At 27.4% G+C, this 26787-nt stretch overlaps 2 protein-coding genes across 2 annotated transcripts in view; both read left to right on the plus strand.

The window, feature by feature from the left end:
* LOC129969564 (rhomboid-related protein 2-like) overlaps nt 1-26787 on the plus strand; it is a 318342-nt gene that overhangs the window by 77160 nt on the left and 214395 nt on the right. The window lies entirely within an intron of this gene.
* LOC129968224 (uncharacterized) lies at nt 22833-26336 on the plus strand. Its single transcript, XM_056082078.1, has 2 exons — nt 22833-23883; nt 26170-26336. Exons 1-2 carry the CDS (start codon nt 22833-22835, stop codon nt 26334-26336), a joined length of 1218 nt encoding a protein of 405 aa, XP_055938053.1.

Raw genomic sequence — 26787 nt, forward strand, 5'->3', positions numbered from 1 at the left:
AGGCAATGTTAATAATTAATATTCATAATATAATTAATATCATACAAAAAGACAATATTAGAAACTGTGGTGGAATATGAAGATCATTATGATCCGTGCAGTGGAAGCAACAGGACGTATGTTTTCGGTAACATTTCTCTAATGATCACATTTCACACAAAACACGAAAGACAAGGCATTAACACACGCTCTTAACAGAACAGCATCACGTCTCACAAAAAACAAGAAGACAAGACATTCATGCGCGTAACTCTCTAACAGAACAGCATCTCATCTTATTATTTACAATCGCAATGCACTATGGGATGCGTACCTTATCAGGCAACGCCATCTATTATCCAAAAGTGAAGATAGAGTAATGCAACTGCCGTACAACTAATTTTATTTAATTGTATTAACATACTGTTTCAAAGCAGACGACAAATATTTCAGAATGAACCTGGTCATTTTGTACCATGGTTAGGTTATGGTACCATAGTTAAGTTAAGTTAAGGACGATTTAAGAGCCAGCATCTGTCTCTTAAACATCCACGCCACAACAGAAACAGAAATATTCAATGTGAAAAGAAAAAAAAAAAAACATGCGACTGCGCTAAATATATATTACATCTTTTAAAGGAATCTATTTTCAAACCTAGAATCCAACACCAAAAAAATGCATTTCTTTTTAATGTCTTAATGTCTAATAACATTCCAAGGGTAATTGAAATAGATCTTCGTCATTAGTATTGTCCACCTAAATTTATCTGATCAATTTAAACGATTTTCTTTTCATAAAAGAATCTTTAAAGCAAAAATCCTTTAATACATCATTATTAGAAAGAAACTGTTCCTTGAAGAGTTAAAAGATCGGCGAACAATCTGTCCAAATTTGAACTTAAATCTTTCTTTACCTATATTCATCAGGAATCATTTCCATGGAAAAAGAAAGAAAGAAAGAAAGAAATGACTTCGAAAATTTTTTGTAAGAAATTCGAATCTCTAGTTCGAAAATTTATTGCATGATATTTCTTTAGGCTTCTTTTTTGTAATTTCTTAGAATTTAATCTTAACTATGTAGCAGCGATAGCGTGCTCATAAAAACTACTGTCAATGTCGCCTCAAAGCGAGTCAATAAAAATTCAGTAATTAAAACAATGAAAAATATTGTTACAAATTGTATTTCAAAATTTTTTTAGAAATGAATTGAAATTTTCGAAAAGGTGTGTAAAGTAAGAATTAGCATCAATGGAAAACTTATAAATTTTTAAAAGATATAAAAGTAGTTTTAGAACAAAATAATGCTAATAATTAGCAGATTATTCAGGATAAGCGTTAAAGTTTTCATTAACATTTAATTAAAATCTTATTACGTTAAAAAACTTTCTTAACGAGCAGCTATTACCCAAGAAATAACCACGTGCCATATTTGGTAACTCTTGTTTTAATTGAACAGTATTTGAACAATTTTTTCATCAAGTGCGTCGCCTGACACAATTTACAGATTTTAAGCAAGCTTATATATATTATCATGCTGAAAATACAATATGAAGAAATGAATTCGAAAATAGAAAAATCTCTCGGTATATATATTACGCTAACGTACTTGGCGCAGAAATTTCTCCTATTGCTTATCGTCGAATGGCAACAGTCCAGACCATCATACGAATTTCAGTCTACTTCACTGATCATTTTTACATCAATTCAAAGTTTCGCTTAGCTAATTAATAGAAATGTAAGATAATATTATAAATATTTGCAGTATCACTAAAATTGCATTCAACCAAGAAAAGGCAATATAACAGAAATGAAAGAATAGATTTCAAACCAAGTTTAATTGTGAAAACAGGTTTAATCGTCGACATATGGGCAATAGTTATAGAAATAAATGAGCATATCTTCGGAAAGACAAAAAGGGCCTTTGTCTTATCTTAAGATCAAATAATTTACCTTTTTAATGATATAAATTTCATTTCTATACATTTCCCCCCTTAATTTTAGTAATATTTTTAATTCAATTTTATAGACAATATTTTTAAATGTTGTAATGCATTTCAAACTCGCCACCAAATCCTTTAATTACGTGCCGTTGCCAATTATTAAGTCCTTGGTAGTATTTTCATTTTTGTTTTCATTTTTTTAATACATAAATATTTCAGTTTGCAATAAATTGATTTCATGTGTTTTAGTCGTATAAAGTATCAAACTGAATTTTAAAAAATGCATTTCGTATTAATAATTTAACTGCTCACTAAGTCAATAATTAAGATGAAAATGATGGTCGCTAAGGGCGGCTAGTAAGTACATAAATCATGCGCAACCAGTCCATAAAACAAACAGAAATCAGCGTTACTCATATTAAATTCGTCAATTATTTTGTCAAAGCATACGAATTCGTAAATTTAACTTCTTTTAAAATTTACCGCGGTAGGAATACCGAAGTAGAAAAGAATGGGACATTTCTCCTCATGTGTTGAATGAAGTGAATAGATAAATGATCTCATAAAATCTACATGCGTTGGAGAACTGCGCAAGACGATTTATCATGCAATAAAAGAGCTTCATTCAAGTCACCACATATCCATCATTTTGACAAATGTAAGTAATAGCTCGATGGCTGCTTCTTTGGAAAGTCAGGCCCTTCTCAAGTAGTTGAATTTCTTTTATCCCACAAAATATGACTGTCAAAACTGTATTGTGGAGATTACAAAGAAATTGTTACAAATTGTAATGGATCTGTTTCATATTTATAGTATATTTTTCATTTCTTATATAAGAACAGAAAAATATTTATCATCGTCTTTTCCCCCTTTGTTCATTTTTAGCTTGACGTTAGATTCTAAATGTAGAATTTTGAGAATTTCACATTTCAGAGTAAACAGTAAAGTATTCGAATTCATATCGAACGCAAACTCCATAGAACTTTGTCCTTTGTAATCCTCATCTCTTTATTTTCTTTAGTACAAAACTTTTATAATCATTCGTTTTATTTAGAATCCTGTAGAAAGTCTATCAAGTGCAACGATTCTCATGACACGACTTTTAGAAAATTTCTTCAGTTCTTCACCGATCATGGTCCCTAAAGCCCAAACCTCTCTCTCTCTTTATATATATATATATATATATATATAATGTTCAAGGTACCGAGGTATCGCTCTCATGTGAAACGTAGTTCTTGATGGCGCATTATTTTTACAAAGGGATTAATTAAACTGAAAGTGGAATTGGATCGCGAAATAAGAGAATATTTTATAATGAAGCCAGGAAGGGCTAAATTAAGGTAAAGTTTTGGACATTAATTTGGATTAAATTAAGAGTTTAAAATATCATATATATATATATATATATATATATATATATATAAACATAATTTTTTTTAAAGCAGAGGCCAAAGAGAGAAGACTCTTTGAATTTTTAACTTCGCTTTTATTCCTTCCCGGGAGGCAAAATTTATATACAAGCAGAAGCGACGAGCACATCAATACAGAACGACGCAAAGTGGGTGATAGGGATTCTTTAACGTGTCGATTTAAGTAAAGGAATTGTGGGGATTTTTTAAAAGAATGTCTTAGATCGACAATTTTTTATCTTTTCACTCTGAGTGTGGGAACTTGTCGACGTCAACAATTTTACAGAGCTTCTGCTGCTTTAATTAAATAAGAAAGGTGAAATATTCAGGAAATAAGAGAATATTTTAGAATGAATTTAATATGAGCTGAAATAAGATAAAACTTTGGAAATTAATAAGGATTAAATTAAATTATATATGCCATTATTAAATTATATTGCCCATGTTATCTTGTAAATAGTATAATTACAGTAATTTTGTTTGGATGTCTTCGATATGTTGTTAGAAATGCAAAAATCTCTGACGACTTTATAAATTAGCATCTCATTAAGAATAACTTTTTTATTTAAAGTTTTTTGATAATTCCGATATTTTAGAAGTTAAGGGCTAAAAAGTTATTTTCGAACCCTAATTTTGGCTGTTTTTTCCGTGAGGTTTTGTCTAAGGATTGAAAGTAATTTCAAAATCGTAACTTAGATGTAAAGGAATCTACTTTTGATTTCCAGCTTACCGAGGAGAATTTTTTTTGTAACCATAAGGGTTTGGTATTTGATTATTTATGAAATTCATCACCAATGTCACTGAATGCATTTACGCCCTTAAAAAAATGAAGATTTCATTATTTTTTCGATTCAATTTAATCAAAATAAACAACTTTCAATTTAACTGAAATAGGGAAATGCTTCTATTATTTAATGAAATATTTCTTATTTTTATGCATATTTTATAGTCATGAAGAGAGAAACATTTAATTATTGAAATATAATTTCACTGTGCTAATATAATTAGTTCTAATATTCCTTTTCCTTTTTTTTCTAATAAATGATAAATATATTTTAATCGAAATTTCTTTTTACGTTTACATATTATTATTCAGATATTTTAAACCTCTTAAAAGTTTTTTGAGCTCAGAAAAATTTATAAATTTATTTACTGCTCATTCAAATGTACTTTTTTCCTTATATATTGGGACCATTTTTTTTTTTTTTTCGTTTCCGTAATAATTATAATCAACACTGTATAATCACACCGTCCATGACACATACTTGAATAACCAGTCCCCCCCCCCCAGTCAATAAAAAAAATAAAGTCTATAATTCAATTATATAATGGTTAAACAGCCTTCGGATTGAATAAATTAATTCTGTCCTGTTTCCTCCTTAATTTGTAACCAAAAATAGGCAATGTGTCATTGGTTCTCTAGCGTCCCGTCCTTATATTGAAAATGAAAGAAAGCAGTGACTGATGGCATGTTCTCCTTTTTTTTAAATTATTTCTTTATCACCCGCAGACTTAACAAATGATTATGGCCCAAACCTGCAAGATCTGATATATATATATATATATATATATATATATATATATATATATATATATATATATACAACGCATCATGTTTTTGCAACATCTGATTTTTAAATAACATCGCTTGCAGTATTACAAACGCCGAATAAGACTTTAATTTTAAATCAGACATTTCTTACATCAAATAAATAAAATAATTTAAAATTTTTTTTTATTATTTGAAATATTTTGGCAGATTTTACTTTTTCGTATACGAATTATAGTAATCGACAAACAATTCGAAATCGCGATTTTGACGAATCTCCACGTTTCAGACCTTCCAGAGTTCGAAAAACACATTTTTGAAAAATGTCCGTCTGTCTGTCTGTGACAAAGAGTATTCCAAAATACTTTGATCGAGACTGATGAATTTTAGTATACGGTCTTCAGATGAAACTGGTAAATTTCTATCAAATTTTGAGCAAAATCCGCTCTGAGGAAGTCTGTCTGTCCGGCTGTCCGAATAAAAGTTAACAGGATAACTACATGAAGAAAGTTAGATAGATTAAATATGGTACATTTAATATCTATAGCGTAAACATTTTTCAGATTTTGAGCTAAATGCAAGAACAGGTTGACCATCTGCCGGTCTGTGCTTTCAGAAATATGTAAACGCGATTACTTAAAAACGCAGTGACTTAATTGTATGAATTTTAGTAAGTGTTTTTGTGGCTACAAATATAGCTCTGTGTCAAATTTTTGTTTCAATCAGTTGGGAAAAATTTGTCTAAAACCTGAATTCAATTTTCGAATGATATTAATCGCACCCCAGGGAGTAAACTCCAAAACAATTCGTTAAGGATGGCACGATAGATTTGGTAAAAATGTTAAATTCACGCCAAAAGTTAGTATTTCATAATTATTGCACGTCAATGTCAAGCAAGGCGTTCTCTCAGATAACACCTTTAATATTGGAGAGATCCTCCTACTGTTATACTGCATTTTTATATGATCTTTTGAAGATATCTTTCACTTTAATTCGTTAAGTTATATTTATTCAATTTTGTCATATTGTCGACCACAATATTTAAAGAAATAATTTTTTAAGCACTTAATATTATAGGTTATATGATAAAAGTTTTCTAAAACTGCGTAGTCTTTCGATATTATATTATAACACTGCTTATCACCATTTCTTTAATTATTTTGACTTAACATCATTCCCATATTAAAACGAATACATTATATCGAATTCTGGTCACAAATCTTTACCGTATATTTCGTGCATCATAGTTTAATCTGAACTTTGCATCATGAAATAGCATCAAATACTAAAATTATACTTCTCTGTGTTTATCTGTAAAAATTCAAAGCTTGGCATTCCAGATTTCAAAATTTTGAAAAGTTTTCTCGCTCATCATATTTCAAAATTAAAGTTTTCAATTATTATCACGATTTCAATCAAAACTATTTTTCTGATTTTAATCCTGATTTGTCGTCATCCCTGATAGATTCGCCGAAGCAATTAATTAGTTCTTAAAATCTGGCAATACACTTTCCAGAGTAGATTCACTCAAGTTTTATTTATTATTCGACGTTTAAAAATTGTTCTTTGATTGCGTGTCACTGTAACCGTCAACAACACGTGTGCTTTCACTAACCCCTGTAATGACAATTAAAAGTTTATTTTGCACTTTATTCATTTTTTTCATTATTTCAGTATCTCGCAGCTAAGAATATTTGTTTACTTATTTTGAACCTGGTGGAAATAAAAATGCTTGAGGATAGAGATGCATTTTTCTTTCGTTTAGGACAGAATTTATAAGCGCGTTGTCTTCAGAAAATTAATTTTTGATTTATTCCGTTTGCTGAGAAGCTTTAAATTTTCTCTTTGAAGATTTTCGATCAAAAGTGTCTTCTAATAAAATGTATCGCCTAATTTTGTTTAAATAAAACGATGTTTGAAGTAATTCAAATTTTTAAAATGATATGAAATCTTCTTCTGTTGTCATTTTTAAATGCATGAATATATATTATTGTTGACCTAATAGATTTAAGTTATGAATTTATAATAAGTTTATACAAAGAGAATTGTAATAAAAGCCAAAAGTAAGTATTAAAATCGATAAAAAAAAAAGACATTGTCATTTAAATGGATCTTACAAGAGCTTTAGAATTCTCTGAGAAAGATTTAGTTTAGTTATATTAACGCCCCGTTTTAAAGCAACACTAGAGATATTTCGCGACGGACCTCGTAATTTGGAATCGTGGTCAGATGACGAGGACGGCGCCTGAGCTTGAGCCCCCTCTCCAGGCTTCCACACCATAACAGTGGGAGGTCGTTTGACCTCGACGGATTTGGCGTGCGCCAGGAAAGCTGACATGACGGTTCTTCGGTGGAATCGGGCCTCGAACCTGAAACCCTCCATTTCCGAAGCCAACACATTACCACCAGGCCACCGCGGCACCCTATGCTTTCGGAAAAAAATGAATTTTTCGAATTATATCTTTTTGTCTTTGAACACTATAAATTCGGAAAGTAATGAACTAGAATTATGAAATATTGTATCTGTCTTTACAACAATTTTATGAAATTACATTAAATGTCACAAGAAATCCTTTGTGAAAATTTCATCTGTCTGTTTTTGTATAAATACGATAACTCAAACTATAACAAGTTAGATAGATGAATTCTGGAATAAGATTTTATTGCCTCAATTTTCGATGTATACCAAATTTTGGGCTAAATCCATCATTGACTTGGGATGCCTATTCATGTGTATGTAGACGCGAGAACATATAAGCAATATGAGCTAGATGCATGAATTTTGGTATGCGATTTTCAAACAAATGTCAGTTTTGGGATCAAATTTTCAACTGGAAGAGACGTATTTAATTCTGTTCACTGTTTGACGAAGCTAAATGCAAAATAGACCACACTCTGTAAATATGTACGGTAGTCGAAGGTAGAACACTGGTTCATTCTTTGTATATAAATAATAGGTTCTATATTAAGAATCTTGTTTAGTATTACAATAAAAAGCAATGAAGTTTTAAGTCGATTGGATTTAAAAGTAAACAAAATTTTACTAAAAGAGTAGACTTTGTGGAACTTTAATATAATTTTAACTCGTAGGAATAAAAGAAAATAACAGAAAAAAAATGAAATTTCCAAAATTCTTTTTTGAAAAATCATTATAAAAATCTTTGTATGAAAATTGTATTGATTTGTAAATTGTATTGATTGTAATTGTATTGATTTGAATCTTTGATTTGTATGAAAATTCTACTCGTATTGATATAAATATTATTTGTAATCATTATTTTGCATAAATGGTGAAAAGAGTTTAACAAAAAGCGGTTTCATCTAAAAAAAATTCTTTATAATAAACTGTTAACATCATACATTGCAGGTAAAATGATTGTACTCCAAAAATTTTTGACAATTTTAATGACCTTAAATTTTATTTATTAGTGAGTTGGTCTTTGAAAATACCTATTTTAGTTATGGAAAGACATCTGTTTTCTTTTAAACTGAATTCTAGTTTTGACTTTCAATTTTTGAATTGTTTAAAAAATTCTATGAAATCGAGAATTCACAATTTAATCCGTTAATTAGAATTTAATTAGAATCCGTTAATTTGGAATCAATCGATTTGGAAATAATCAAATTAAAATTATTTAACTTTTATCAACTAAAAATTTTTAGAGTTAATTAAGATAGTAATTCCATCTTAATTTTTAATTGTAACATTTAAGCTTTTGTAAACTAATACGACCGATAAACAATGAATGACCTTCATTATAGATTTTTAAAAAAATCAAGGATTTATTCTAATGAAAATGAAACTATACACTTCTGCAGAAACATTTAGTTACTCTAGTTTTAAAGCGTTACTTTGTTTCAAATGAGATGCAACGGCATACATTCAAATAAGTTTGGCGTGTAATACTATCTTCAATAGAAGATAACAAGGTGGCCTGTTTACAGAATGCTTTTAATGAGGCTTAGATGTTTTCGTCATTCTTCCTTTATGAATTATTCTGAGAGTAATGAAACGAGATACTATTTACAGAATTCGAGATTTTGAACTCTGTTTGTAAAGCGAAATATTTTTTTTCTCTGAATAGATTTCATGAGTATTACACTTTGAATTTCTGTTTTTGTTTGTTCTTTTTGAATTCCTTTGCTAATCCGCTGTTTTGTTCGATTATATGGCATTTTGAAACTTTAGAGGAGCTATTCTGATCTCTAAATATTGAATTGTGTACGTTATGATCATGAAGATATCTATTTTCTTAACTATGAGTCATAGATATTTGTCAGTTCTCGTTTGTTTTATCTTACTGCACCAATTAGTTTAAAACTTCCGTTTTGCAAAAATAATAATAATTTTTAAAAAAATCGAAATTTTAATTCAAATCATTGTAGAATAATAATTCTATTTTCTAAAAAAATATTATGTATTTTGTCATTTGCTTTTTTTATAATATTATTTCACTGTTATATCTTGATCAAGTTAGAATTATATAAAAAAAATAATGCAAAATACAAGATACTTTCATTGAATTTGAAGTCAAAGTGCATAAACAAGTTTTGAAAATTAACTCAAAAATTAAGCAGATGATCATTTCAATAGCACTTGAATAATAATTATTTGTTAATTTACTGCATGTAGCATTTCATAGTAAATTTTTTTAAAAATTCAAGGAGGAAAAATATGCAGAAATAAAATCGGTGCCACTGAAAAGCTTTTTTTAAGCTTAAAAAGCTATAAAGGTTTTTATATGTATACAGATTTCTCTTAAGTTATTAAGGAAAAGGGTTAAAATTTAGATTTATTTTTAATTAATTAAAAATCTAACTAAGATTTTAAAATATTATTTTGGTGAATATCCACTGCTCCAAAAGTAACAAATTTCCAGACATTGTAGCTAAGCTCTTAAGTCCAACGATTAGCTGTGTGAAATGCTTTTAATGACTTTTTCATGATTAATAAAAATGTAATTTATTTATAAGATTAATTAAATTATCTTTTTGTTTCTCCATAATCTCTTCTGAATATCGTCATGATCATAAAGTAAAAACAATAAATATTTGTATATAAAGCCTTATCGCAAAAAAGGTTCTTAAATTATTGTAATTATATAAAAGATGTTTATATTTGTAAAAAAGAAATATAGAAAAGTGATAATCAATGTGCTTCTATGTGATTAAACACCTTTTTCATTTAAGAAAAAGAACAATAATAAAAAACATTAATAATAAATAATAAACATTAACAACAATAATAAAGAACATTAATAAAACAAGAACAATTTCAGAAAAGAACAATACCGAACAATGACTGATTTTCAGAAATCTCATTGCAAGAACCTTAATTCTATAGATTTTTTTTTTCACAACCAGATTTTTTTTTTCAAATCAACATCTCTAAAATATATGTTCTGAAATTATTTTTCGAACAATGAGAAAGCACAATTGATATTCTAAAGCTAGAAAACGTTCCACTCTCGGTAATTTCCCAGTGTACTATTTTCTTATAAATATCGAAGACGTATTTGAGTTAACTCATTGAAAAAGAATGCTAAAACTGAAAAAAATTGAATCGTATTTGATCATACTAATAATCTTTATTTCAATCTAAAAGTTTCAAATTTAATACTGTTTTGTAAAAGACTATCTAATTGAAGAATATTTTTTTTTCTTCCTATTCTTTATTTATATATTTTCTTTTCTTTTTTCATTTATAATCAGAGTGAATATTCTTTCTGTTTTTTTTATTTTTTTAACGTTATGTCTGATGATTTTACTCGAGAAATAAGATTTTGTTCTTATTTTAATATTAATCTCTGTTTCTAAAGCTAAGTGGCAAAAAAAAAGTCTTTCAATGTTACAAATTGTCACTCTGAAATCCCGGATACATCGGTTGTTGAAAAATTAATACCTTTCGGAGCGTTTTATTTTATCTTATCTGAGTGCAGCAACCATAAGTTGTCGGATATTAATGGATCACTTCCACTTAGGTCAGCGGACTCTCATTTTTTAAAATTTTGTTCCGAGAAGTGCCATTCATCTATCACAGTTAATATTTCATCTGTTAATTTTCTCACCTTTCACAAAATGATTGCAATCGAATTTGAAAGACTCTATCATTCCATTTCTGTAGAATTTGTTGTTTCTATGCGAGATTGTCATGTTATATCCTATTTTATATTTTACGGAAACGCAATATAGTGAGCTCTTTTTCTTTAAATTGAATTCAGTGCTGAATTCAACAACTTATTTTGCATTTTAATTTTCAAGAAAAGGATTAGAAAGTCTCAATGAATACATGCATCATTTTATAAAATTAAATATTACTAAATTGAGTCTCTGTGCCCTTTCGAACATTAAATATTTAAATAAAATAATTCCAAACATTTAAAGTTTGAATTAGATTGATATTAACTGTTAAATAAATAAATTTTTAAATTTAATAAATCCAAAGTATTAGAAAATATTTACACTTTATATCATGTATAATTGATCAGGTTTCTATTTATTTCGTTAAGTTAATTATTTTTATTTTTGTATTTATAAATACCGAGAGAATACTGTGTACTAATGTGAATTCAAATATGAGTCACAATAAATAAATAAATAAATAACGTATACATTTTCATAAAGTTGCTGAAATAAAAAAAATTACCTAAAATAAATCCTTAACATGTTGATTAATTTTAAAATATTCTGAAATGTGAAATAAATTAATCAATTTATTAAAAAAAGAGAAGACTCATAGTGGGTACCGCTTAGATCCACCAAATGTCTAAATCCACTGTTGTTTAAGAAAGCCTCCATTATTTACTTTTCGAAGAAAAAGAAGATAATTTGAAATAAGTTTGACATATTCCTTTGACCAGACTAATAATGATTTTCATGGTCTCGAAACTCTTCTGATAAGCTCTTGAACTCGTATCAACTTCAACTCGTATGATCTAAACCTTCTTTATGGCTGTATGTGTATAGATAAATTCTCTCAATTTTTTTAAAAAAACAATTCTATAAAAAAGAAATTTTTTTAAATTTGCAACTTTAACTTTTGTAGAATTCCGTTTTTAATTTCATCACCAATAAAAAGAATACTGAGTAAATATTACTTGGGGCATTTTTGGATAACTTTCACGATAAACTTCTAGAATTAATGAAAACGAAGTTCATTTGTTTACGGAAGTGCATTCTGACAGTCGGAGAAATTAAAATGGGCTTAAAAGTGCTTTAAGAAAATTAAACCCGCATACCTTCGCCAAGTGCTTAAAATGTTTAACTTAAATGAGGAAGAGGAAAGAAAGTTAAATGTTTTCCTTTCTGAACTACTGCACGATTCGCGAGGAAAACAAATTTTTTTAAATTCAGCAGAATCTCTATAATTCTAGAGCAAAAATGCATTCGAAATTTTCAAAGATCAATACAAATAAAGAATAACAAGTAAATAGCATTAATTAAACTAGGGAGTGTTTACGCGAACTTTTAAATGATATGATTTAGAAAAATTATAGAATAATTCTAAGAAAAACTAACGAAGTAAGTGGATGGAAACAGAAAGATAGAATCGATTGGTTGAAAGACAAAATTTTTAGTTTAACTTCTTTTTCCCTCTTTTATCTTATAAATTTCACTCTGATTTCGTCGTGGTTTTCTTGGATTCACAATTCTAGTAATTGGAGACTCATTTTTAAAAACGTCAAAAAAATTTAAGCTGATTTAGATAAAGTGTTTTTAGTATGCTTACGATAAACGAATTAATTCAGAATAATTCGCTGTAATACTGTGGAAAAGTTTCATTTTAATAATTTGGAAAACAGGGTAAAACACAGAAAAAATTAAAATGTGAATTTTATATAATACAAGGTGAAAAATGAAGGAAAAATTTAGTCAAAAGTTTAATTAAATAAATAAACCATTTAAAAATTATGGTTATGAAATTAACATGATTAATTATGTTTAAAAAAGTTTTTAAGCTAATTATGCAATTATATTAAAAACTTTTAAATCCTAAAATAAATTAATCATGAAAGTGATTAAGCCCTACATCTGTTCTTTTTTCAAAGATTTTTAAAGTCTTTATAAAAATGAAAGATTTTTTTTTTTTAAATTGAAACTTATCATCGTTTTCTATGTTGTTAAAATTTATGAATATTTCAATTCTTTTAAATTTATTCCACAAGTACTAAACATGTTTCAGCAAACCAAGATAATGTTCTGTTAAAAACCTTATCACAACAAGACTTTAATATAATAAATTTTACTATAATTAAGTAAGAAAAAATTATAAAAAGTTGCGAAGATATTTATTTAATATCCAATAACATTCAATGACTGTAAAATGGAAATGCCAGTTTTCCTGTTCTTGATAGAACTCTAAATAACTTAATAAATAATCTTCAAATTTTTCTTGTAAACATTGCGAAGCATCGACAGATTTTGTGAAACTTTCATGATAATTAATTTTTTATTAAATAAAAATTACGTATCATTTGCGCATGCGCAGTAGTACGTCAACTTACAGAAGAATTTGGAAGAGCCAATGCACGGGAAACAAAGATATATTCAAACAGAATTTACTTTTTCTTATTAATACTGAAAAATATTTCTTGAAAGTTTCTTCAAAGTTTCTGTTATTCAAAGATTGGTTCAAAACTTGACTACTAGTTTTTTAACTGAGAATAAAAATTGAAATAGGTTGCTGAAAATAGTTTCCATCATATTCCAAGTTGTTGAATTGTTACTCACAATGCTTGACTAAATTTTGTGTCATTCCTTAGAATTTACGATTTTTTTTTTTTTTTTTTTTGTGAATCTTTAAAAATTGTTTTAATCGCCTATAACTTTTCTTGGAATTTCTTTGGTGCAACCGATCATCTTATTTAAATTAAAAATGAATTGCAGACGATATTATTTTGAAATTGCGATATAATAGTGCTAATCTATACTTATAATAAAGCTCAATGTGTGTGTGTGTGTTTGTGTGTTGGCGCTCTACAGGCCAGGTCATTTGACATACAGCTATCAAATTTGGTACATGTATACCTTAGAGGTCGGGAATGTGCACCTGGGGTCCCTTTTTTTGAAATTTTAATTATTAATTAAAAACTAACTTTCCCGCCAAAAAAATCTTCCATTTTCCCCACCGCCAACTTTTCCGCCAAAAAAATCATCTTCCATTTTCTCCACCGCCAAATGAATAAGGGTTCAGTTTTTTTTTCTCCCAACAGTAATGAGGCTAGGGTTAATATTTTTCGGCGGATTATTTCAAACGATGCTGTTTATTTTCTTAATGTTTTATGCATTTAAAATTAAACATTGTTAATTAATCCATGTTTCAGATTCATTCTGAAGTGCTTTTGCATTAAAATAACACAGAATAAGGGAAATTAAAAATGTATAATCTGCATAGCGTTACCCCAACTGGCGTAGAAAAATTCACGCAGTTGCGTTACCGTAAATAGCGAAGAAAATTCACGCCTGCGCATTGTGTTCTGATTGTTGCCATGACAACCATTATCAACGGATGATTTAAATTATTTTTAGGTTAGTTGCATGCTTTTGTAAGTAAATTGTATTTATGTTAGTTCTATATTTTTGGTATATGCTTATAGTTTTAAGTACATCGTTTGTTAAGTAGTTTTTTTAACCTGTTTCCAATGATTTAAATTATTTTTAGGTTAGTTGCATGTTTTTGTAATTAAATTGTATTTATGTTAGTTATATATTTTTTTGTATATGCTTATAGTTTTAAGTACATTGTTTTTTAAGTAGTTTTTTAAACCTGTTTTCGACCGATTATTTTAAGCGATTCATTTTATTTTCTTAGTGTTTGATGCATTTAAAACTAAACATTGTTAATGAATCGATCTGTTCATGATGAATCTGAGAAAATTTTGTTGACAAATTCTTGAGATATTACATAAATTAAGAAAGATATTCTTTAGTGCCCATAAAGTTTAAACGCTCAGTGACTCTATTATGAGTAATCATATTATTAAAAAAAATGCCTTGTTTCAGTAAAAAATGTTATTATATTAATTGCATATTAATCATTTACACTTTAATTTAAAGCATAAATTCTACGAGGGGTAACAGAAAATTAGAGAGATACATATCACGTTATGACTGAAGGCCTTTATAATATTATGTGTGAATTATATGACTATCAAAATGTGAAGTTTAAAAATATTTTGCTGAAGAATCTATTAAAGTTGGAATTGTGTAAATTATTGAAATTTAAACAAACATTAAGATTAGCGAACCGGCTGGTCGCCAAAGGCGGCTAGTATTAAATATATTCTTGTTTTCTTGCATAAGGCATTTAAACAATGATACTTTCAATAATTGGTTTTGGTATTTAGGTATTTGCTTTAAATATTTGCTTAATATTTGGTTTATAATATTTGCTTGATAATTATATATATATATATATATATATATATATATATATATATATATATATATATATATATATATATATATATATATATATATATATATATGCTTGATAATAATTAAATAATTAACATTTTGCTTTAAATATTTAATTTATTATTAATGTTTTAATTTTATCACTAAAATACAAAATTATAAAAATAATGTTTTGAATAAATTTTTGCGATAATTATTTAAATAGTTAATTTTTATTGGTATAATATATAAAAATAATTTCATTCCGGGCAACATCAAGTATAACACTTAGTCTGTAACAAATAAAAAAATTATTCCGTGAAGCCAGATTAATAACAATCTCTGCTTCCAAATACGAATGAAAAAAATTAATATAAATATTGTTTTAGTTTAAAGTTCTGAGATTTTCAGTTATAATTTAAAATTCTAAACCTTAGAACTTACACTTGATATAATTTTATGAAATCTTGTGTTGGATAAATATAATAAAGAATAATTAAACATTCAACATGTCATTTATTAAAATTTACTTCGATTCATTTTTTCAAAGTATTCTTACATTGTGATGCGCATTTATTACTTTGTAAACATTCCCTTAACTAATCATTGATGTGAGAATAATTTTGTTTAAGTTACTTAAATTATAAATATTTTTGAGCACAATTTCATAAATTAGATGCTAGATTTCATTTTGTCTTAAAATATATACTGGTTCTTCTTTTTCTTTTCTTTTTTTTTTGTTATAAAGGAATTCGCATTCTTTCCTATATTCTTTTTTTTTTCATGATAATTAACTTTAAATGCAAAATGACAACAAATGCGTTAATTATTCATTTATTTATTGTTCAGAACATAATTTAAAACAACGGAATGAAAAGATACTCAGGAGGAAAAAAAAGTTAGAAAATGCTGATATAGAAAAGGAAAATCTACTGTCCCCCATTCATAAAATTTTGCTTTGTTTCAGAAAAAAAGGCAGAAACTTCTGGAATGTCATTACTATTTATTACTTCACTTAATTTGAAAAGATTTATAGCATAATTATATCTTCGAGTACTTCATTCGAATATGCTGCATTCTTTCTTTCTTTTTTTCCGAAATATTCAGAAAATTATTCATATTTTTTTTAATGAATTTCCGAACGGAACAGCTTTTCTTGCCAAATCAGTTGTGTTAAAAAGCATTTATCGATCATAATGAGAATTCTTTCACATTCATATTTGTACGAAGAACAGTGTGGTATTGAAAAAAAAGTTCTGTTTTAATTATATTGTTTTGTAATTATCTTTTTATTTAGATAATAAAGAATGGAAAATGTTTGGCATTTAAAGTTTTTCTGTTTATGTGTTGATAAATAATACAGAAAAAATAATGTTGAAGGCAAACGATAATGTAAATTAATCAATTATATTAAGATTGAGATTATTTTGAGCAAATAGTGCTTCTTGTATTTTAATAAAAAAAGTTCACTTTTAATTATATTGTGTTAGAATTATTCTTTTTACTTATAATAATGATTGGAAAATGTTTGGCATTTAAAGTTTTTTTGTTTATGTGTTGATAAATAATACAGAAAAAATAATGTTGAAGGCAAACGAGAATGTAAATTAATCAATTATATTAAGATTGAGATTATTTTGAGCAAATAGTGCTTCTTGTATTTTAATAAAAAAAGTTCACTTTTAATTATATTGTGTTAGAATTATTCTTTTTACTTATAATAATGATTGGAAAATGTTTGGCATTTAAAGTTTTTTTGTTTATGTGTTGATAAATAATACAGAAAAAATAATGTTGAAGGCAAACGAGAATGTAAATTAATCAATTATATTAAGATTGAGATTATTTTGAGCAAATAGTGCTTCTTGTATTTTAATAAAAAAAGTTCACTTTTAATTATATTGTGTTAGAATTATTCTTTTTACTTATAATAATGATTGGAAAATGTTTGGCATTTAAAGTTTTTTTGTTTATGTGTTGATAAATAATACAGAAAAAATAATGTTGAAGGCGAACGAGAATGTAAATTAATCAATTTTATTAAGATTGAGATTATTTTGAGCAAATAGTGTTTCTTGCATTTTAATAAAAAAAAAGTTCACTTTCAATTATATTGTGTTAGGATTGTTCTTTTTACTTAGATAATAATGATTAGAAAATGTTTGGCATTTAAAGTTTTTCTGTTTATGTGTTGATAAATAATACATAAAAAATAATGTTAAAGGCAAACGAGAATGTAAATTAATCAATTATATTAAGATTGAGATTATTTTGAGCAAATAGTGCTTCTTGTATTTTAATAAAAAAAGTTCACTTTTAATTATATTGTGTTAGAATTATTCTTTTTACTTATAATAATGATTGGAAAATGTTTGGCATTTAAAGTTTTTTTGTTTATGTGTTGATAAATAATACAGAAAAAATAATGTTGAAGGCAAACGATAATGTAAATTAATCAATTATATTAAGATTGAGATTATTTTGAGCAAATAGTGTTTCTTGCATTTTAATAAAAAAAAAGTTCACTTTCAATTATATTGTGTTAGGATTGTTCTTTTTACTTAGATAATAATGATTAGAAAATGTTTGGCATTTAAAGTTTTTCTGTTTATGTGTTGATAAATAATACATAAAAAATAATGTTGAAGGCAAACGAGAATGTAAATTAATCAATTATATTAAGATTGAGATTATTTTGAGCAAATAGTGCTTCTTGTATTTTAATAAAAAAAGTTCACTTTTAATTATATTGTGTTAGAATTATTCTTTTTACTTATAATAATGATTGGAAAATGTTTGGCATTTAAAGTTTTTTTGTTTATGTGTTGATAAATAATACAGAAAAAATAATGTTGAAGGCAAACGAGAATGTAAATTAATCAATTATATTAAGATTGAGATTATTTTGAGCAAATAGTGCTTCTTGTATTTTAATAAAAAAAGTTCACTTTTAATTATATTGTGTTAGAATTATTCTTTTTACTTATAATAATGATTGGAAAATGTTTGGCATTTAAAGTTTTTTTGTTTATGTGTTGATAAATAATACAGAAAAAATAATGTTGAAGGCGAACGAGAATGTAAATTAATCAATTATATTAAGATTGAGATTATTTTGAGCAAATAGTGCTTCTTGTATTTTAATAAAAAAAGTTCACTTTTAATTATATTGTGTTAGAATTATTCTTTTTACTTATAATAATGATTGGAAAATGTTTGGCATTTAAAGTTTTTTTGTTTATGTGTTGATAAATAATACAGAAAAAATAATGTTGAAGGCAAACGAGAATGTAAATTAATCAATTATATTAAGATTGAGATTATTTTGAGCAAATAGTGCTTCTTGTATTTTAATAAAAAAAGTTCACTTTTAATTATATTGTGTTAGAATTATTCTTTTTACTTATAATAATGATTGGAAAATGTTTGGCATTTAAAGTTTTTTTGTTTATGTGTTGATAAATAATACAGAAAAAATAATGTTGAAGGCGAACGAGAATGTAAATTAATCAATTTTATTAAGATTGAGATTATTTTGAGCAAATAGTGTTTCTTGCATTTTAATAAAAAAAAAGTTCACTTTCAATTATATTGTGTTAGGATTGTTCTTTTTACTTAGATAATAATGATTAGAAAATGTTTGGCATTTAAAGTTTTTCTGTTTATGTGTTGATAAATAATACATAAAAAATAATGTTGAAGGCAAACGAGAATGTAAATTAATCATTTATATTAAGATTGAGATTATTTTGAGCAAATAGTGTTTCTTGTATTTTAATGTATTAAATAGCTCCAATACCGCATAAAAGTTATAAAATGAAATTTTGATTTGAGCAAATAGTGTATGTCGAATTTTAATGTATTAAACATCTAAAATATAGCATAAAAGTTATAAAATGAAATTAGAACGCTGAATTTTTTTAGGAATGAATTCTTATTTGTTTTTAAAATTTTTCTCTTAAATTATACAATTATGATAATTTTATGATCTTAATTTAATTTAACTTTGGATTTTATAAACACCGTGATTAAAAATGATAATAGTAGAATCTAAAAAAATTAATATTCTATTTATTATTTTTAATATAATTTTTTTTCTTTTAAATTTTCGTTCCATTTAATAGCTGAAATGTAATATATTTAAAATACAAAAGTAGGTGACTAATCACCTCACCGCAAATATTAAAAAAGAATGAATGACATAAATTCATAAATGCGCAATTTGGCTATAAAATGTATTCGAACCATATCTGCTCGATATTATAAATGATTTCACATTCTTTGCTACTTGCTGATGTTATGAATAACAATTCTGTCAGCTGTCTGAAGGATTTAAAAAAATTATAAAATTTTGCTACGGATTATTTTTAAATCATACAGAAATGGTCTGTGATATAGAAGATACTAAAATAATTCCATTTTTTTTTTTCAGCATTACAGAACACTGTCTGTTGTACCGTCACCATCTTGAAACGAGAATTTTAAAAACAATGAATTCTGATAATTTGATGAAATTCAGAAATTTAAAAGTGCTTCTGTTTCATTACAATAGATTTTCTTTGAGCGAATATTTATTAAAATATCTTACAAATTCTTTTTCAATAATGATTTTTTTTTACTCTTGAAAAAGCAACATTTAAAAAAAAATTGATGCGGCCGACATGATTTTCCGTTTATAGAGAGGAAGGAATCAGCATGTCATAATGAGTAGTCCAAATCGGTTCATATTTTTAACATTTTGAATATTACAGAGCGCTTTCTATTAAGTCGTTACCATCTTAATACAAATTTTAACAACAAAGAATCCTGATAATTCGACGAAAAACGTTCTTAATTATACTTCAGTATCCCTCATAGTATAACAAACTGTGTCTTACATAATTAAAGAAATTTCTTACAAAATTGTCAATCTGTGTTAATAATAATTCAATGCATAAAAATCAATAATGAAATTTAACATTTAAAGTCACAAGAATACATGAACTTAAAATTTCAGTTTTGCCAAATATTTTGTGAAAACCTAAAAAACATAATAATTCCCTTTACCATACCCCACCCCCTAAAGAAATTAAAATAAATAAGGCTTTTTCTCAACAAAGCTTATATATTTTTTTATTCCGTTTAAAATTTTTAATTAGTTTCAGAAATCCAATTTCAACTTCATTGTTGTTTTCTACCAACATTTTTCTCATGAGACAAGTAAATGAAAAATGAAACAAAAAAAAATAGTTGAAAAGAATATTGCTCTAATTTTATCGTTTGAGATAGTTCCAGATGTTAAAATGAAACTATTTTGTAATAATGTAACTTGTAAAGAAGTTGTAACATTTACAAATCATCTTTTAATAAATAATAAATGGAAAAAAATTATTCACATACAGCAAAAATGTAAAAAAAAAAAAAACTTTAGAAAGTGTTAACATCTTTTCTTTAAATATTTATTAAGATGAGTGCAATTTTGTAACCTTTTGCTAATATGATGAAGAGCTGAAGAGAGATAACAAAAAAAAAGAGAAATAAAAAAAAGTTGAAATAATGTTTCTTGGAAGTATTATATCTTTTTTGGAAGGAAAAATTGTGCTACTTATCACCATAATTGTGCAGTCAATCATTTATAAGAATTATAAAAAAAAAAATAGCTGGGATTAAGAAGACTGAAAAAAAATACGAAAAGGATTTGTTCGTATTTTATAAGTATTACTTTCTGTCAATTAATTCGGCAAGACAAATCGTTTGGAACTTGTTTCAAGATTTATTTTTGCATATTTCTTTTATATTTGATACAAAGGGAGTGGCAACGTTTTAACAAAAAATAATATAATCTGCAAAGAAAAAGAAATAAAACTCTTAAAAAGAAGTTGCAACAAAAATAACATTGTTTTAGTTGTTAAAAAAAATCTTTAGATTTTTGTTAAAATACTAACAGGTTAGTTTATTTTAATGTATTTATTTTAATCGTTTATTTTGGGATTAAAAATTAAAAACTTGAAGTGGGCAAACGACTTATTAGGATAATGCAAAACAAATTTAATCTACAATTAATTTAAAAATTGAAAACCGATGAAAATTTTTTAAAATATTGATTCTTCTGGAATATTTCTATATGGAAATTCGATGTATAAAATAATAAAACAATTCTCAGTTCACGTTATTTCAAAATTAGAGTTTTTAAAGACTAGAGAACGCGTTAATTTAAATCGTAAATTTGAGTGTTAAAAAATAAAGAAGACGAATATGCATCTTGATTATAATCGTCTGTAATTCTAAAATACATTCCAGTAGCAAAAAAATGTGGTAATTTGTTTTTCAAAATGATTAAATATTTAGAATTATTATCATAAAGGATATTTACTGTTATATACAGATTTTTAATAAAGCTTTTTCAGAGATTGTTTAAAAGTTTTACTTATTCGAATGAAATTTTTAAGTTCTTTACTTTTAAAAATTAATATAATTGAATCAAAAATAAAATAGAGTTTGAGAGACTTCGTATTCATATATGCATTATGTAATATTTTAAATTACTTTTTTATGCCAAACTTCAGTTCCTCCTGTCTGCTTAATCTTTGCTGTGTCTATGTTTTGCGCAAAATTTTTGAGTAAGAAAAAAAAAAGGCATTCTTATACGATCAATCTGTTATAATTCAGGAAAAAGTACAATGGAAATGCAAATATATTTTTCAAATTTACACTTTATGATCCTTACAAGGAGAGGGCACTAAATAAAAAACTGAAATCGGAATGAAGTTTAGAATGGTAGTATGCCATTAGTATATTCATTCATAAAAATATTAACCCCTCAGGGGCTCACCTACTATAGGTGAGTACGGGTGTCCCAATCCCGAGGTTCCCAGGGATCTTTACTCCCTTTATGTTTCCACTCCCCTACGCCTTCTGCTATCTGCTTAATTTTTTCTTTCCCTCGACGGCAAACGAGGGAGCTCTCCATGAGAAGCTGTCGCCGCTCTGTTTGCTTCCAGCTTCTCATGGACAGCCGAAAACCCCACGTGTTGGCCGTGCGTGGCAACCCATTAGAAGGGTGGTGCACTGTGGTCCCCAGTGCATCAATTCGGCTGGTAACCTAACAATTTGGTTAGTTTGCTAGGGATCAAGCGAAAGGGCCATTCTCTGGGGCTTGGCGTTAAGGGTGGTCAACGTTCCTGGAGGTGGCTCTGAGCGTATAAGTCTGGACTAGCACCATGGTAAGTGCCGAGGCTGGGGTGCTCAGAGCCGGTGACTGCCATCCCTTGTAGGGCTCGGTGGTGGGCGGTGCCGTCGGGACCCGAACCTCATGACCTTTTGTGCATGGGTAAAAAAAACAAAGCTCCCTTCAGTGGGCATCAAATGCAAAACGATTTATCATGTTCAAAACATTTCGATAAGTTTTTTATTTTGAAAAGAGTATCTTCTACCAACGATACGTTTCATTCCGTTTCACCTTTTTTAGTTGAGAAAAGTATATCGGCACATCTTGGAACAGTATCAACTGTTCGGAAATTACGTTCGGGAGATTTGCTCATTGAGGTTCTCTCTCAAAAACAAGCTCACCAGATTATAAAAATGACAAACATTGCATCCTTTCCAGTGACCGTCAGGGCACATTCGACTTTAAACTTTTCCAAAGGAGTAATATCTTGCGGAGAACTTTTTCATACTCCAGTTGCTCAAATAACCAAGGATTTGGAAAGTCAAGGGGTTACTCATGTCCCTCGTATAACAATACGAAAAGATGGACAACTCCTTGAAACCAAGCATTTGATACTAACATTTCATTCGTCTAAAATACCTGAATACATTAAAGCTGGTTACATGAAATTGGCAGTCCGGCCTTACATCCCGAATCCCTTGCGATGTTTCAAGTGCCAGCGTTTTGGTCACTCCAAAGCTTCTTGCCGCGGATCTCTAACTTGCGCCCGCTGTGCAGAAACAGGCCATGAAAACTCTGACTGTAACGCACCGGAAAAATGCTTCAATTGCAAAGGTTCGCACACGTCCTTTTCTCGCTCCTGTCCATCGTGGATATTGGAAAAAGAAGTGATTGCTGAAAAGGTGAAGAAAGGCATTTCATATCCAGAAGCAAAGCGAATGGTGAAAGCTCGTAGACCTGTTGATGGATCCATCTATTCTAATGCTGCCAAGAAAACACTAGAAACAAGAGGCACTCAGATAATGCCTATAATCATGCATGTTGATAATAATCCGTTTCAACCATCTTATGCACCCTCTGAAATTTGTCCCAAATCTGAATCATTTATAAAAGACTTTTCACCCAGTATTCCTATGGAAGACACTACTCAAGATATCCCACAGTGTAAAGTTTCTGACACTTCACAAAACTTAGCTAGTTTCAAAACCGTTATTAACAGGAAAAAATATAAGAAAAACTCCAAGCCTAAAGATAATAAAACCATGACCAAAAATATGACCAATCGTAACACCGACAGTGATATAGAATCAGATAATGCAATTGAATATAACCCTAATGAAACAATTGATGAAACTCCACCTGCTCCAGAATCTTCTATCGTTTCCACCACAGTTGATAAAACTGTGTTTAAACAAAGTCCCCAAGACTGTCAAGTTCAATGGATTGATCTTAAAAATTTCCACTGTGAATCTTTCAGTACCCCCATTCATAACAAATACTTGAAGAAACATCGGATCAAAAGATTACAATGATTTTTTTTCTCTTTTCACTTGGTTTTGTAATTTATTGTACTTGTTTTAATGTTATAAGTGTTGCACCTTTCGAATTAATATTTTAATCTTTTAACATTTTTGAAAAAATTTACTTTCTGGGATGCGAGTTGCAATTTTAAAACCACTGCTAATATTCATTACTAGATGTCTTTCATTTTATCACAAGAATTTAATTTTAAATTGTATGACTGAATTGTACTTGGCATTTATTAATACCATTTGTTTGGCGCAGTATGGTCATATTTGGCTCTTGCGCCATTAAATCTCACAATACCATACCATAAAAATATTAAAGTACAATAGCAAGCCATTTCCTGGAAAATAACATTTCGGCATAATTTATATACATGTAAATTGTTGACTTAATTGAGTAACGATCAATACGGTCGTCAACATACGCGCTTGGTATCAGCCAACAATCACAGATTGATTTTTAAAAAAATTCCAAAAATATTTAAACTAATTAACAATTTAGAAAAAAATTAATTAGTATTTTAATCATTTTGTATGCAGAAATAAGTATTTTATTCTAATAATAGTATCATCATATACATTTAAATAGAAAAATAATTACTAATATGGAGGCGTTATTATATTTTTTCAAAATCATTTAAATTAACAATTTACAAATAGTTTTAAGTAATATGTTCCTCATTAATAGACACAAGCATTTGGGTTTCAGAATATATTAACTATCAGCATTACTTTGAACTAATTAAAAGACGATATATGACACCATACATAGCAGAAACCCAACAGAACTTGCTTATTTGCACAGTTTCTAGAAGAACAAGAATTGTAGGTGAAAGAACTTTGGTGGTACATATTTTATTTGCAAACTTATTAAAAAATCGTAAATAATCTAATAAATAATTTATATAAATAAAACGGAAACGATGTATTTTTTGTTCATGATTAAAATCAAAACTGCTGAATAGATTGCCTTTAAATTTTGCTCACAGATAATTTTAAACTACGAGAAGTTTTAATGATGATTTTGCAATAATTAAATAAATAATCACACGCACATTATACGCAGCAAACATGACGAGAAAATTAGTTCAGTAATTCGAATTTAAAAATAACCCCAACATCGAAAAGAAATATATTAAAATAAAATTATTTTTGCGTGATTGGTAATGAAAAATATCTCAATAATTCTTTTTTAAAAAAATTTCCTTTTTTTAAATATTACTTTAAAAAAATTTAAACTTGCTTTCAGCAGCCCATGAAAATTTAAAATCAGTTTTCAAAATATTTGGTGCCATTCTCTTGCTTTAAATATATACTTCAGTTACTACTCAAAGTATGTGAGTAAATTTTGTATCATTAATCAAGCAGTTTTAATAACTTACAAAAAAAAAGCTTCTTGAGTTTTTTAAAAATGGTTTGGCGACTATTTGTAATTTCTTGAGAAGCTACAAGATCTTAAATTTCATTGGTGTGACACATTTTTTCATTTTATTTAAAAATAAAATTGCAACCAATAGACAATTTTGTATATTATAATAATCTGTATTATTTTATTTATTGTCGAATCTAAATATTTGAAATTCTTCAATGGAATATTGAAGTGAATAGAAAAGTTTTAATGAAAGTTTGTTTCGTAAGAATTGATAGTTCATTTTAAATTAACAAAAATTGAAAATAGCATTAATTTGCGCAACGCTGAGTATATCAGTAAGTAAAATCTTAAATTTGATCCGCCAATATTGGCTAGATTTAATCTAGTATTGCTAACAAACACAAATGGTACTAAGATGTTGCCGATGAAAACATACCATTTATATTTTTTTCTTATGAATAATAATAAATTTAAATTAGACAAATTACTGAATAAAGTTAAATTTTTAATTTATAATGGAAAATTATGATTGCATCATCTTTGTAATGATTACACCAACAGTTATCGTAGATAAGTAAAACAAAGTTCGAAATCTACAAAAAAAATTATAATGCAGTTAATTAAATCTGTTATGGTATAGGTTAAATTATATTATTAAAGGAAATGTAAAAATAAGCATTATTAAAGGAAATGTAAAAATAAGCATTATTCTAAAAAACAATAGAAAAAAATTGTTCTTAACGCTACAAGTAGCAAATGCTAAATGTGTAGCTAATTCCTAATTCAACAAACGATGCGAAAAGTACTTATTTTATATATCAGCATTGCCGCATTTTGTACACTGTTTTATAGATCTTAATCCTTTGTGCTTATCAAACCTCGAAATCTTGCCAAATGTGGGAAAAGGCGTAGGTACGAACGCTAATTCTGGCAACCCTCCTACTTTCGGAATTTTGGAGGAAGTTCATCAACTCGCCTCTTTACCTCGCGGCGAAGTTCAACGCCTTTCTTTGCTGTGATTCGAATTCGCGCTTTTGCTTTAATAGTCGCCAATAACAGCGAGCGAAGAAGAAACGGAAAATATAATTCCACCGTGAAATATGAACTCTATTATTTGATCTTATTTCAATATTCTGATGCAGTTCTTAAGAATAAAAAGAAAACAAACAATTTCTTCCTTTGTTGGTTATTTTACAGAACAAATGAGAAAAATGTAAAAATTTTTTATGAAATGTGTTTTTATGTTTGTAGTTGGCGTTCTTTTAATTCAACGAATGATTCTTACTTGTGAATTGCGAACGAAGCGATTGTCAAATGTTCCAAACTAGCATTTGAATTATTCTCTCGCTTTAAATAAGATTGAATAAGTTTGTGTTTTCTTTTCTTTTTTTTCGTGATATTGCATAAAATTTGCATGATTTTTAACTTATCTAGGTTTATGTTTGTAATTTGTGTGCTCGTTCGCGAAAG

Source organism: Argiope bruennichi, chromosome 5, assembly GCF_947563725.1.
Source record: "Argiope bruennichi chromosome 5, qqArgBrue1.1, whole genome shotgun sequence".
Classification (NCBI taxonomy): domain Eukaryota; kingdom Metazoa; phylum Arthropoda; class Arachnida; order Araneae; family Araneidae; genus Argiope; species Argiope bruennichi.

Bases quoted from the DNA above. Each gene is read 5' to 3' on its own strand.
- LOC129968224 (XM_056082078.1), top strand. From the start codon at position 22,833: ATGACAAACATTGCATCCTTTCCAGTGACCGTCAGGGCACATTCGACT. The intron at 23,884-26,169 runs GTGAATCTTTCA...ACTGTTTTATAG, and splicing joins TGATCTTAAAAATTTCCACT to ATCTTAATCCTTTGTGCTTA.